The 16158-nt window shown below is 32.4% G+C and overlaps 1 protein-coding gene across 7 annotated transcripts in view; it reads left to right on the top strand.

Annotated features, from left to right (window-relative positions):
- Positions 1 to 16158, top strand: part of CNTN6 (contactin 6) — a 308540-nt gene that overhangs the window by 258796 nt on the left and 33586 nt on the right. For all 7 annotated transcript variants that reach the window (XM_005547638.5, XM_074033771.1, XM_005547637.5 and 4 more), the window contains one exon: positions 2012 to 2139. In XM_005547638.5, the coding sequence (XP_005547695.2) occupies positions 2012 to 2139 (128 nt within the window). The remainder of the gene's footprint in view (positions 1 to 2011; positions 2140 to 16158) is intronic.

Genomic DNA, 16158 nt, shown 5'->3' on the forward strand with positions numbered 1-16158 from the left:
CAGAATTGTTTTACTAAACGTAAGGCAAAGTAAAGGCTCTGGAAAAAGCATGAGTACTAGGATAATTAGATATAATTGCATTCTCTGCTACTTAGCTAGTTAGTCTAGGGCAGATTTTAACTTTTTTACTTTACTCTCTAACAGTAGTAAGCACTTGAGAAATATTGAGGTATTGATTAAAATTTCATAAGAAATAATCAGCCTCAATGATGGCAATTTCAACTCAATTTAGCAAACATTGAAGACCTACTGAGCCTGAAAGGGGTAGTACACTCAGGGTACCACTGCACACAAGAATTATCCCTTTCTGGAAGTTGTGTGAAAAATCATATGAAATATAAACATTGGCATTGACTTAGTGGCTGGAAAATCTGCTTGGTGGCCTTTAGATATCAGTAGACATATCATTTCTGTCGTGTGTTTTTTTATTGGCCAATAGTCCAGGTTTCTGTGTTGTTCAAAATTCCTAGTTATTTCTAAATGTTAGGGGTAGATGCACCCAAAAGCTTCTCATTTACCTCTTCTAATTTACCTCTTCACATTTACCTCTACTAATTGAAATCAGATAAAGAATTATATTTGGCCCGGGTTTGCTGCATAATAGAATAGTTTTGTTACTCTGTCAATAATGGCGTAATTCAATTGTTTATGTAAATTGGGATCTAGTACACTAGACATCTCAGAAATTAAATAAGACATTACATGTCTGCTATTGGGGAATACTCTAAGATAATGACTTTAAAAAATCTGATTACATGCCATGGAAAATTCTAAATTCAGATGTGGCTCCTTCCACTCATTGATAACAGAATTTGGAATCTTTTATTAATAATAAATCCAATGTCAGAAGCTGGCTTCATACAAATTGTAGTTGGCTTGTATTCTCTGTGTTTCAAATTGAGTAATTAATTATATTAGCTACATTTCGTGTTATACATATATTAGAAACAATGATATGTTTGCAATGCAGCAAATACTATTTTGTTATTGTTAATGGATACGGCATGCATGCAAATTGTCTAGCCTTTCTTGCCTTTAAAACTGTTGTTAAAAATTAGTATGTTGTCACTTATTTTGATACAATCCTACCTACTAACGTTTTTAAAAAGTTGGTAACTACATTTGTAAGATATAAAATATGGTAGTCTAAAATTGGACAAATCCTTTTGTTTTTACATTTTTTCGGTCTCTTCGTGTTACATTTGATGGTGAATTTTTCAGGGAACAAACCTCGTTTTTTTTTTTTTTTTTTCTGATTTCAGTGGCATTGTGCTTTAGACTATGCTAGAGTTTCAGAGAAAATTTAATATGGATTATATTATGAAAGATGGGAACTTCTTTGGCAGATAAACCTCCTTTGCGTACTCTATCTTTTAGTAATATTAATATTAATTCATAATTAACCCATGAAGCCTTAGTCTTTCTACTACTTTCTTCTTCTTTTTGATGGGATAGGCCACATAATAAGCATGGCCCTCTGGCCATGGAACCATATGGACAGTTTCTTCAACTCATCAGCACTGGCAAATACTGTCATGGTTCAACATCCTGTTGTGTGGCCACAAAAAATGCTAAGACAGACCACGTTTAAAAAGACACAGACTAATTGTGAAAATCAGCTTGTGTTTCTCCTAGGCCAAGTTCAATTTTCACCAGTGAGTTGACTTTGGAAAATACACAGTATATAGTTGCATTTCTTATTCATCAAGCAACTTGACATTATACTATCAAGCACTGATTTTATTTTTAATATGCTTTGAAATCAACAATGATAATTCAAATTATAGAATGATAATTATCAATATTGTGTCAGAATAAAAGCAAACGCCATTTACTGTAATATGTAGACATAGAGATAGCTCACAATGAAGAACAGAATAATAGGAAAGGAATCAATTCATATTATCACATATACCCATGATTTTAGTAAAGTTTTAAAATAAAAATAAGCACTTATGATTTACCAATGTTGAAGAGCCTTACTTCCATTAATTATGTATTTTCTTTTTAGAATGTTTCTCTTGGAGGATGGCAGCCTCAAGATATATAATGTTACCAGGTCAGATGCTGGATCATATACATGCATAGCCACAAATCAGTTTGGAACTGCAAAGAACGCTGGCAGCCTCATTGTAAAAGGTATCACATTATCTTCATTTGTGCTTGATGAACATTGTAAATCTGCAGGAGTATCATGACTTGTATCACGGTGTCAAACCTATACCATATTGTATATGTGAAATAGTTGATTTCACAGTTTGTTTAAGAGATCCATTACTGTAGTCATTAATAGCATGCACACTTTGCCAGTGGGATACCATGGTAGATGTGAATACTTTGGCAATTGAAAATGCTGTCAGAATATAATTAGAGTTAAAAACTACACCTAAATTATTGGCTTTTTACATAAGCCTTAATGTTAGGGGCCATGGACGTTTTGATAAAGTCACTGGATAACATTTCTTTTGGTCAAATGTCTTTCAGAATCTTTATTTTTATATGAAATATTTACATGTATATAAGGCTACCAAATACCTAACTGGCTAATTTGTTTATATAACTCCAGGTACAAAACTAATTAAATGCAGAGTCACATCCTTTAATAAGCAGTTCTTTTCAAAGAGAAAAAACTGAAATCTATGTGAATCATTATTATATTTTCATCACAGTTAGCAGATAAACTCATACAGTTTATAGAGATAAATTCTATAGTTTATTTTTAAGATTTCTAAATCAGTACCAATCCAAATGTTCCTACATTTGTCACCAAGGGACATAATTAATATTAGAAGTATCTGTTCCTTATCTTTGCTGCTTTATTTTGTTGAATCTCAGCTCATAAAACTAGTATGTTTACTGGAAGCTGTATCACTTCTATCATTTCATTGCCTCCTGGATAATAAAAATGGCTCTCTTGATAAAGCAGTTTAAGCGGCTAATTAAGCCCAAATGATTAAAATCAGCATTTGGTGCTTTCTCATCTTTTCCATTAAAAATAAATATATTCAATAAAAAGTAGTTAGCTGCTACACTTCAACCATCATTTAAAATATCTCAAGGAAAATAAACGCCCACCTTTGAGCCTGGAGGATATTTCTGCCAACTTGTCTCAAGTGTATTACATTAGGATGACAATTGTCTAAAGTACTCTGGGGAAATGTGACTGATAAAACTTGATGCGTCAAAATCCAACCAGTGTGACACATTTTGAAAAACTTCTCTTCCTTAAGATTGTATTGTTATCAATTTTTAAGACAGAGATGGACTTAAGTGTTTCAAGATAGATGCTATGGCTATATTTAAGAACAGACTATTTCTCCAGCAAATTTTTGGCAATACTCAGACACTGAAAAATGTGGATGCTTTATATTTGAAAAAATAACAAGTTCATTAAGGGGAAAAAAGAGATTTATTACATCATTTCAAATTAAGAAGGTGTAGGTAGTATGCACTAATTTTATTACAGCAGAAGATTAAAATGTGGTGAAGGATAAAAAGTCATTGCAGTTAAATCTTCTAGGTATGGAAAAATGCAGAGGGCATTAAAACATGAAATAGAAAGGATAGAAAATACCAGCAGTAGCAATGTCATTTTTAAAAGAGAGTTTCTTTAGAATACTGGCGATCTGGGAGCAGGGCCAATGGTTTTGCTGCTAAAATACAATGATGGGGATTTCTTCACTCTGGAGGACAAGAAAAACAAAAGTTAATGGATAGATTGAACAGAATGAATAGGCACTCTTCCTCCAGTTTCTTAAACTTTTGACATCATAATACTCACTGTCCACTGATAATTGATGAAAGAAAAATAAAAGTTGACGACTAACAAAAATAATAACTGAGAAACTCGAAAGCCACTGTACTGCATTCTGGATGTAACATTTGCATATTTCAGATGTGTAATATAGCCATGTTTTCTGCAAGTTAGTTTTCTAGTTCTTATGATAGAAATAAGTTCCATAAATCACACCATAATCCCCAGGTACTTTGCTCTTTCCACGAGTAAAAAAATAATTAATCAAGATAGTGCAGTTAAAAAAAAAAAAAACTGACTTACATTTTTGTTTGTTCATTTCTAGTGTCCTTTGCTGAGGTTGTTGAAACAAAATTATCCCACTAGGCATTCCTTGTTACCTTAGTCAGATCCACTCTTTCTTCTTCCATACCCCTTTTTATCTTCTGAGATAAGTGTAACTGACTTAGTTATTATGTTTATGGATTTTTGTCTTTTTTTCCCTTCTAGAACAGAAGCATAAAGAGGGCAGGGATTTTTGTTTTAATCAATGATGAACCATAAGTCCTAGAACCTTGCCGGGAACTGTATGTGCCCAGTAAATATTTATTGATTTAATAAAATGCTATTATCTTATACAGCTTAGTTCATAGGGATACTTTTCATACTGGCTTCCTTGCTCTAAAATCTGACAGTTTTCAGTTTTTCAGGGTCTGAGGTTCTTAGTACACTTTGCAAAAAAAGAACATTTTACCAAACTTTTTACATGCATTCACTTTCCAATGGTAATGTTTGTAATCTTATATTTCTGACAGACATCGATCACCTCACTCTTCTAAGGGGGTACAAGCCTGAACCTACATCAAAATCCAAAAGTTTATGAAGAGAATTCATTGTTTTGGTGTTTCTAGCACAGTACAGGAGACTAACTTACATATGCAAAACGAGTACATGCTAATGTAACTGATGTCACTATACATGATTATCAAGTTACTTTCATGCAGTTACACCTAATAATGGGAAGGAAATTTTGTTATATTTTAACCTTCATGACATATCCACAGCCCATTTTAAGTGGATTTTGGGGTCTTTTGCTTCTTTGTCATTAACAAGACCTATCCTATGCAATATAAACATGTACATACTTAACTACACAAATACATATAAATAAAATAAACACAAAATGTGTGTACAGTATGAAGAAAAACAGCCTTAAAAATGTTGTTTTATTATTTATCTGTAATATTTAATCTTTATTAAATTGTGTGACTGTCATACAAGCACAGTTCTAAGTCTATTATTACCATGTCCCCTTAACTAGACTGTTATGTCCAATTCCCTTTCATGTAAAAATGTTGAAGACATCACTGCCAAGGAATTATTATTTTACAACCTACAAATTTGAAGCCTAGCATAGGAAAAAATTATAATAGTGTACATCAATTGAACCATTTTCTTGACTATTGGGTGTATAGTCATCTGGTTGTTTGTTAAGGTGGCTTAATGGTTGTGTATATGTGTGTGTGTGTATTTTCTCATCAGTAATATTCATCTGATTGTTGTTACAGAATCAAATATAATTTTGTTTCTCAAGCCAAAATCAGTGTATAGTGACCTTAAGAGTAATAGAGTGTTAAGGAGCAAATGAGAAATTTCCATAAAGCTGATAAAACAATCATCTCCCTTTGAATTTACTTATCAGCCTCAGTCATGCAAGAAATGTTGTTGTTAGATAACATGGAAAAGATAATAGTTACAAGAGTGAGATATTTTCCAGCTTAGTTTTTAGCTGATATGGCTTATCTATGTTAAGAGGATTCTGAAGTTATCTGCACTGTATGTTGGAAATTTCTATTTCACTAATGCAGCAGGACAAAGCAATTTTCCATTCAAACATTGTGAGTGCAATTAGCAGCAGCCTTTCCAGTGCCTCAGAAGATGCCCAGTATAATTTGAGGACATGTTTCATAGGCACAAACAAGGAATCAAGAGGAAAGAGAGTTTAAGTGTTTTCATTTTGGAGGACTGAGATTAAAATTACAATATGTACATATACTAAGAGGTATATGAAAATCACATAAAAGGAGAAATTATTTGATCTGGCATTTGGAAAATTATTAAAAAACTGAGTAACAGCAGGCTATAAAAATGATCTTGTTTGCAGGCAACATTTGTTTCTGTTTCCCCACTGGAGAAGTTTTGGATGTTCAATTATAGGCCTCATTGCTTCAGTGTTATTTTCAACTGAAATGTCGGAACTTGGAAAAGCATATCTAATGTGCAAATTAAGTTTATTGCTGCTCATTTAGTTGTTTATTCTTTGTGATAGAAGTCTTTATTATACCACCATTACAGAGTGGCCTATCCATTTTCTCCAGCAGAATGATACAGGTCTAAGTTTACTAAGAGAAATGCCCAAGATACGTAGATAATTGGAGGCTTTGTGGCTCTAAAAGGCAGTTTGAAGGATTTGAGATATCAAGCTCAGCTTTATCGACAAGCCCAGCTTGATTGAGAAAACCAAAAGTACAATTTCAGAGAAATGACAAGATGTATTGGAATACATCTGTCATATCGTAGTACTTGAAAACACCAGAGAAGTCTCCAGTAGCACTAAAATCTCCCGAAAAATGTTCAATTCCACGCACCGCTTTCCTATACAGAATGACTGAAAACATTTCAACAGTGAAGATTTTGATTTAAAAATTATTGATGGTAAAAATTACTTCAAGGTGAGAAAATATATAATGAGTTATTATGCTGGTCAGATGAAAAATTTTCCCGTTCCAATATTGAAAGTGATGCTGCGCGAATTATTGAAACTTGAATACTATAATCTCTTCAAGTAAAAATGTAAAAACAAGCAAAAACATGCATCGATTTAAGCAAATCCCCTAAGATCAATGTTATCTTGGTCTTCATGACAATTTAGTTCACAGTCTTTTTAAAAATGTAGCATATGTCAATCAGATTAAGTTACCACGTATGTCATACAGCTGTGTTTTTTCTTAATGTATACTTTACAAAATATAATGTAAAGGATAGATGTTAATATGGTATAGGTTTTACCACTTTTTTCAAGATATTTTTACTGCATAGTTTAAACCTATTATTGATCAAAGTTTTGTTTTGTTTAATTTTGATAAAAATAGGGGGTGTATAGCTATTGGTTTATGCCAGTTGAAGGAGACCAGACACAGAAGAGTATAGACCACTTCCTAAAGTGGTTAATGCACAGCCTTTGGAATTATGCTAACCTGAGATTACTAACTAACGTGGATCTTGATGACTTAGTTTTTATCATTATTCATCTTGTATTCTTTATTATTATTATTCATTACTATTTGTTAAATACATTCTCTGTCCTAGGCACCATGATAGGTTCTTTGTGTATATCATCTCATTTAACTTTCAGAGCAATGCTTTGAAACAGGTATTATTATCTCCATTTTTTACGAGGGAGATTGAGAAATAGGTTGCTAAAACCACTCGCCCAAGGTCCCTGTGCTAGTAAGTGGCGGAACTTTTGCTTTCCTTCTTTTCCATCTTCCAACAAATGTACGTATTAAAAACTGCATGAGACAATTTTACATGACAGTGTTGAAACAAAGTCCAGCAGGAATAAAAATATAGTAACATGCAGATATTAGTACTTCCTCCTAAATACTGCAGACTTCATTCATTAGAGTGCAATATTTGTATGTACATTTTTACATGTAAAAATTCATTAGAGTGCAATATTTATGTGTACTTACATATAATAAAATATATAAATTTTAATGTATATCCACTAAATTTTGAAAATGGCATTTGTAACCCAAAACACACAAGATATAGAACATTATTGTCACCCAACATTTAGAACTTTTTTTGTGTCATTTAATCCTTGTTCCTACTACACTCCTAGAAGCAGCTACTGTAATAATTTTCTCACCACAGATTTCATTCAAATGCTGTCTTATATTGTGTATTCCTTTGTGTTTGGTCTCATTCATGCAGTATAAATCACTAGCTATCCATCTCCTATTTTTATTAAAATAAAAAAAAACACTTTAACCAATACATTTATTCTGTAGGTAACTATATACATACATACATATGTATGTATATACATATATGCCTACATATGTATATACATATATGCATATATGTGTGTGTATATATATCTCTCAAACTATTAAGTCTTTTTTATCTTCAGTTTCCCTCCCAAACCTGCAAACACTTGTGCTTACTTGTTTCTTGAGTTTTTAATTAAGAATTAATTAGGAATTGGAAATTTGGTAAATTTACCTTGACTCTATTCTGACCCTAAAAGAAGCAATTAGGCTATTCTCCTTCTTAGGCATTTATCCTCTAAATTAACTCAGTGGTCACTTATGCTCTAGGGCCATTTTTTTTTTTAGGAGTAAAGTGTGTCATTAAGATAAAAAAAACGTCCCCAGAAGCAAGCTATGTTTTCAGTCTCTGGATCCTGAATGCTCACACAAGTAGTTACCAAATGCTTTCAAGTCCAAAAGAGGAATGGGGTTGAAGGGTGTGGAAAAGGGGAAAAATAATCACATGAACCAAACTTAGCCTTATCCTCTTTTTCTGGGTTTTATTTTCTCATTTTGACTCCCCTCATCTCAACATGAAACATTCAGAAGAAAATATCATTTGTATTAGGGCTTATTGCCAGGCAAAATAAACATTTCTACTTTCATCTTCTACAAAACTACAGGTTAGGTGTGGTGGTTCATGCCTGTAATCCCAGCACCTTAAAAGGTGCTGGGATTACACTAGGTGGGAAGATTGCTTGAGACCAGGAGTTCAAGACCATAGCAAGACCTTATCTCTACTAAAAATAAAAAATAATTAGTAAGGTGTGGTGGCATATGTCTGTGGTCCTGGCTACTTGGAAAGCTGAGATGGAAGGATCACTTGAGCTCAGAAATTCAAGGTTGTAGTGAACTATGATCATGCCACTGCACTCCAGCCTGGGCAACACAGCAAGATCCTGTCTCAAAAAAGTCCCCCAAAACAAAAAAAAGCTACAGAAGTCTTCTATTGTATAATTCGCTACAGCCCAGCATGAAGTTACTATTGGATAATAGTCTGAAAGAACACTAACAATTTATAAGAAATATATGATGCTGTAAATATGTAGTCACTGCCTATTATGTACTAATAGCTTTGAAACAGAGTAGTTGTCATATCTAATTTATTACACAGAATCTACAGTGCCTATTCTGTTTAAATAGATGTCAGGCCCTGCTTTGACTATTTGTTAATATAAAAGATCTGTGTTTACATTTTACGTTATTATTTGCTAGGGAAATAGGGTAACGTTGCATGTTTTCTCATTTAGACATTTTAGACAATTCTTTCTCTAGACTGGTTCTTCATTTGTTTCTTTTATTCTGGGGTTCTCAGTATTCTTTTAATATTTATTCCTAACCATTTAAATGTTGAAGTAGTAAATAAATGAGTAATGGTACCTGAAGGTAAATTGGAATATATTGACCATGATTAATTTATGCATTGAAATTAAATTTTACTCTGTGGTGAAATATGATAAGTGCTGCATGTAGATTTTAATCTGTAGATACACATGTGTAAGCAGATAATCATGCACTTATCTAAGAGGATGTAAAATATTTTAGACTTATGGATTGTATATACAAAAAGGAAAAGCATATTAATTAAAGACTAAAAACTCCTTTATTTCTGGCTTGCTAGGCCTGGAGAAATAAAGACCCCATCACGCCGATTGCCTTGTTTGCCTGCTTTTCTCTATCCAAGGTTTATTTCAGAGTATTAGCTTTGATTTTCCTGTGTTTGCTTTCCCTTCTTTTGTTCGTTTGCTTAGTTTTCTATGGACTTGCCAATAATTCATTTCCCAAATCTATCTCAATATTCTCCCTTCAATATCAGCCTGCCCCATGTGTTGATGCTCCATTGCCTAACTCCATGCCTTTCTGTTTCTTAACATACTCCCTCATTTTGGTTGATTAAATCTTCCAGTGGATTTTTGAGAAATAATCCAAGAGAAATAAATTTTTTAAAAATCTTTCATGATTGAAAATGCCTTTATTCTATGTTTACATTTTATTGGTGGTTTAGTTTGAAATAGAATTCTAGACTGGAAACCATTGTTTTTCAGAAATTTTGAGCCGTTACTCTGCTCTGAAAGACTAAACCTTTTTGATTTCTAATCTGTTGTTTGTGACATCTTTTCCCTCTTGTTCTCTAGAATTCTGTTTTCTCCAATGTTTGACAATTTCAAGATAATGTGTCATGTTTTAAATCTGTTATCAACCATTACACTGGGCATTTGGCAGGCTTTGTCACTCTAGAGACTCATACTTCTTGGTCCTAAAATATCTTCCTGAATGATTTAATGTTTTATTCCATTCCTTTTCCTAAAAGCCCTATTATTAAAATGTTATATTTTCTAAACTAGTAGTCTAGTTGATAGTTATGTTCATCTATATGTATGTATATAAACATACATGTATATTCTATATACATTCTGTGTAGTGTAAATCGAGAATGAAGAAACCAAACAGAAAGCAGAAATTTTGGTAGACCTACATGTATACATGCATGTATATAGAATATACAGAAATTTTTTTCCTCTCTTCGTCTTTTTTTTTCTTTTTTTTCTCTCTTGGTCTTCATTTTATAGCTGTACCTACCCTTATTATCTCATCCAGTTTTCTGTTTTTAAATATTATCTATAAGTTAATTCCAAAACTCAAATCAAACTAATTCCAGCTCAAATATTTCTCTTTAATCTCCAAATTCAACAGCCAATTTTATCATCTTCACTTACAAATTTACTATATCCTAACCTTGAACTCCTGATTCTTACTCCCCAAACTTGTTTCTACTGTATTCTTTCTCCTCTATATTAATGACAGTCTACACTGACAGTTCTTTAGATCAAATCTTTGAGATTATTTTTAATTTTTTCTTTCATTCAAACCCCATATTCAATTGCCCCAAAATGGTTTCAGTTTCAAGGTACATACAGAAGCTAACCACTTCTCACCACTTTAATGCCCAAACTTTAAGCCATGTCATCTCTTTCCCATAGTATTGCTATAGCACAGAATGGCTCAACCAGGATGATTTTGTCTCCCAGGGGACATTGGTAAATATGCAAATATTTTTGATTTTCACAACTGAAGGGTCTACTCACATCTATCCTAGATAGAGGCCAAGAACACTGCTAAAAATCCTACAAGTCAAAGAATACTCACCAGACCCCACCCACTACCTCCCCCCACACACACGCTAAACCCACCTCTTGACACACACAAGAAAGAATGATTTGGACAAACTGTTCATAAATATTAAGCTTGGAAACCCAGTAATAGCTTCAAAAGTATTTGTCCTAATTCTTTGTTTTCCTTCTAGAAGCTACAATGTTCCTATTAAAATATAAGCAAGATTTTGTCACTCTTAGGGTTGAAATCTTCTAATGGTTCTTCAGTTTGGTTTTGTTCCTTTTGTTCAGCAGTCATACTAATGTATAACTTGGAATAAGGTAAGGGTGCAATACTAATTAAATGGTTTTCAACAGATGATTGAATAAGCAATTAGTATATTTCTATGTTAGGAATCTCTACTTCTGTCCAAAATTAAGTTTATTTCTTTCTCTAACTGACATCAATTATCATACTCTTCAAGCTATTATCTAAAAACCTACTGATAAATGGCCTAAATATTTCTACCAACACACTTAATCTATTATGAAACATTAATAATAATGGAGAATAATCTGTCTTAACTAGTTGAAGTAAGCTTATCACACCAACCTCCCGCTGATGTTCACCACAAATATTGTTAAAATATTAAAAAATAAACAAAAACAGTTGTTTTAAGGAATTGCAACAACAGCCAATGTGTTTGCAACATGAGGTGCAGTAGCCTGGAGAAAACAAAAGCGCAGAGAGGTGAGCCCCACAGTCCCTGCTGTTTTTCTTCTCAGAAATTTGCCAATTCCTAAGCAGTGTAAATCGGGAATGAAGAAACCAAACAGAAAGCAGAAATTTTGGTAGACCTACAGTGAAAGGAGACACAAATAGAGGTTCCGAATAAACCAAATAGAATAAGGTCTGCTAAGCAACTCAAACTTGAGTCAGGATATCCGAAGGACTATGTCCTAGTAAGAAACGAAACAAAACAAAATAAAATTGACCGGGACTTAAAATGACTAAGATCCAGACTCAATTCATATCAGGTTCGGACCACCTTCTGGCTATTTTTCTAATTGCATGCTTAAGAAAGTAAATCTCCCCAGTAAAAATATAACACTATAAAATCATTTACATTTTTGAGCCACAATGTCTAGCATTCAATAAAATGTTACTAGGAATAACTGGAGCTAAAGCCAAATGACCAAAACCCAGAAATAAAAAACAGACAACAGTAACAGGTCACAGTGATGGAAATATTAAAGTTCTCAGAGGGCTTTAAAGTTTTGAAGTTCTCAAGGGCTTTAAAATAATTTTGATTAATATATTTTAAAAAGTAGATGACAAGATGGAGAATTTCAGAAAGGAAATGGCATCTGTTAAAACTCCAATGGGAAATCTAGAACTGACAATTGCAAGTGATAACATTAAGAACGCAATACATTGATTTAACACCAGAATAGATATAGCAGAAAGAGAATTAGCAAAGGGGAGGATGTGTGAATAGAAAATATCTTAACTGCAACATAGAGAATAAAATAGGAAAGACAGAATGTATCATAAGGAAAACATGGAATATGGTGAATAACTTTTAACATACATAAAATTGTTATTCCAAAAGGAGCAGAGAGGAGAGAAAGAAAATTATACATGAGCAATATTTGAAGAAATATTTGCCAGATATTTTTAAAAACTGAAAATGATAATAAGCATCCAATTTAAGAAATTATGTGAGCCCCAGTTCAGACAAATGCAAAGAAAAACCTAGCTAAGCACATAGTAGCAAAACTAAAGGAAAAATAAATCAGATAAAAAAGATACATTATGCCAAAAAAAACAAGACTGGCAGTTGATATAACAAAGAAAAAAGGAGCCCAGAAGAAAATGAAATGACATTTTTAATGGGCTGAAGACAATACCAATAAGAATTCTATACCTGTTTAAAAATCCCCCCACATAAATGCAAAATAAATATGCTTTCAAACAAACAAAACCTGAGAGAATCCCCATCACTTAAAAAATAAAAATTGCTTATATTTAAGGTATACAACACCTTAAATGTTTGATCTACTTATGCTTAATAAAATGGTTACATACTAAGCAAGTTAACTTGCGCATTTCCTGACATAGCTGCCTCTTTTGTGTGTGTCTTTGTGATGAGAACACCTGAAGTCTACACTCTTTGAAAGTTCTCAGTATACAATACAGTATTTGTGATACAGTATACAGATATATATACAGATAACTGAATCATTGTGCTGTACATTCTGTTTCTAGACTTATTTATTCTACATAACAATAACTTTGTACCTTTTGCACAGCATCTTCCCATTTTCCTTACTTTTCTGCTCTGAGTGAACACTATTCTACTACCTGTTTCTATGTATTTGACTTTTTTGGTGCCACCTATAAGTTAGATCATACAGGATTTTTCTTTCTGTGCTGGCTTACTTCACCTAGCGTAGTTCTTCCAGATTCATCTATGTTGTTGCAAATGGTAGTATTTCCTTCTTTTATAGAGCTGAACAATATTCCATTGTATATACATATCACAATTTCTTTATTTATTCATCTATCAATGGACATTAGGTGATCCCCATATCTTAACTATCATGAATACTGCTGCAATGAACATGTGAGTGCAGACATTCCTTGGACTATTGATTTTATTTTCCACAAGAGGGATTGCTGGGTTGTATGGCATCTCTGTTTTTAATTTTAGGGAAACCTCCATAGTGTTTTCCATAATAGCTGTATCAATTAATATTCCCACCAATAGTAGGTAAGAGTTCTTTTTCCACAGTTTTCTCTTGTCTTTTTGACAATAGCCATCCTAACAGGTGTGATGTGACATCTCATCATGGTTTAGATTTGCATTTCCCTGATGACTAATGATGTTGAGCACATTTTCACATACCTGTTGGCCATTTGTATGTCTTCTTTGGAAAAATGTCTATTTAAAAAAGTTTCTATAGTTAGAAGGAAGACCATGAATAGAGAGGAAGAAATAAAGAGCAATGGAAAGGACTAATATCTTAATATGTAGCATAATTTGAGATTCTGAGGAATTCATTAGGAAAAAAAGACCAATTTTTAAAAGTATTTATTTCTAGACTTCACAAGTTAACTAGTGAGAGAAAATATAAGAGAGCTTTGTCACCTGTTTGAAGTGCTATTTATATACTAGCTTATATTGATTTCTTAGCAACATTTTCTATGTCATAGATAAAGGAAGAGCCCCATGCTTGTACAAAAGGAAAAGTTTGATAATTTTTCTTATACATTTGTCCATCCTTTGAGAGGAGTTTATAACTTCAGAAACACCTTAGCAGTTATTATTGTGCAAAGTGACATTGATAAGGATTTCAACTGAGTTGAAGGAACAAACATCAAAACAAACAAACAAAACAATGTTTTCTGTATGGTCAGGAAAGACCAATTATACATTTAACTGACATCCCCTTGCTTCTAAAAATGTAATTAGAGATCATGAAATGTAGGAGTGTATTTATTTGGTCATTGATATAGAGAAGCAGTCCCATTTTTAAGTGTTTAAGGAAATCACACTAAATGATCCTGACATAAGTTTTGATGTAATTAGTCTTCATGTTTGCTGCGGTCCTTGTAACTAAAAGGGATTCTGGGAATGTCACTGACTGTTATGAAATGTGAATTTGAGTAAGGCTATTCATCAAAAGAGTCACATCATATATTCTATTATTCTTCTTAAGAATAGGACTGCTAGATGAAGCTGTTCTTATATAATAACTTTTACCTCACTGCCATAGATTGCAAATGGTAAATATTAAAATTCTATAATTTTACAAACTCTTCATGAATGATTGTCATTTACATTTAGGACAATCTTCAAAAAGTGGCCAGTTCTTATGATTTCAGAAAGTGAATGAGAAATGTTCTTCCCTGTTCTGTATGTAAACATTCACTCTCCCCTAACATGTTCTTCCTGTCTTTTATTATTGAAAATTGCAAGCACACACATAAGTAGAGGTGATAGTATAAGAAACTCTCATGTATACATCACCCAGAGTCAATAAATGGCAACTCTTATCAACCTTGTTTAATCTATACACTAACCTTCCACAACTCCAGTTATCTGGAGGCAAATCCCAAACCTCAATAATTTTATCCATAAATACATCTGAATGTATCTTTAAAACATTAGGGAATCTTCTTTTTAATATAACATAAAACTAGTTTTCTTATCTTAACAAATTATTATTTATAAATTATTTAGAATTCAAATGTCCATAATAGTCTCATAAATATGTAAGCATATATGTGTATGCATGTTAAATAGAAACACATATTTTTATATGTGAATATATATATACACACATATTTATGTTGTGTTTAATCCTCTTCAATCATAAAATCAACATTTCCAGACGTTTCTCAGAAGTCCTTATATACCAAGATATACTTCCATTTCTATGCATGAACACTGTATGTATCAAGAAATGTTATATGGATTAAAAATGTTTGATACTCTACCAAAATGTAGGAAACCTTGAATTAAATAAAATTTTAAAAATAAAAAACCTTACTTTTCAAGACAAAAACCACAATTACTTTTGCACCAACCCAATAAATAAGAGTTCCTTTCATCTAGGAATTCTCAGAGTTTTTAATATATTAAGTGTTTAAGAAATGATAAAAGAGGAGATAATATACAGAATTCATTACAGTTAACCTTGGGACTCCATCTTTCTTTCTTGAAGTATTACTAAACAGTAACATTTACTGGACATAATTTTTTCCTAAATCCACAGTATTAGAGAATTTCTGACAATATATTTTATATTTGAATGTTTCTTAAATAGAAATTTCAGGTTCAAGTTTTAAAAACTAAGGGAACATTTGTCAAAGCACGGACTAACTATATCAAAATCAATTGGAGAAGCCTGATAAAAGGACATATTCAAGGTCTAGACGTACTGAATCAGTATTTCTGGTGCAAGCTGAGGAATTCACATTTTGAACAAATGCTCAGGAAATTCTTACACATGCTAAAATTTTAAAACCACTAGATCAAACTTCTTACAAATGACTAAGGAATATGCAAGAAGAATAGAATGATATGAAATGAAAGTGAATAAGTAACCCTTTGTTTTGTTTGAAAAGACTTAAAGAATCCTAAATTTTTACAAACAATAGAGTCTAGCATAGTCAACTTTCCTCCTTTTTGATTTGTTATAATTCAGGCCCTAAAGATCTCACTGATCC

This window comes from Macaca fascicularis, chromosome 2 (assembly GCF_037993035.2).
Source record: "Macaca fascicularis isolate 582-1 chromosome 2, T2T-MFA8v1.1".
NCBI classification, from domain to species: Eukaryota; Metazoa; Chordata; class Mammalia; order Primates; family Cercopithecidae; genus Macaca; species Macaca fascicularis.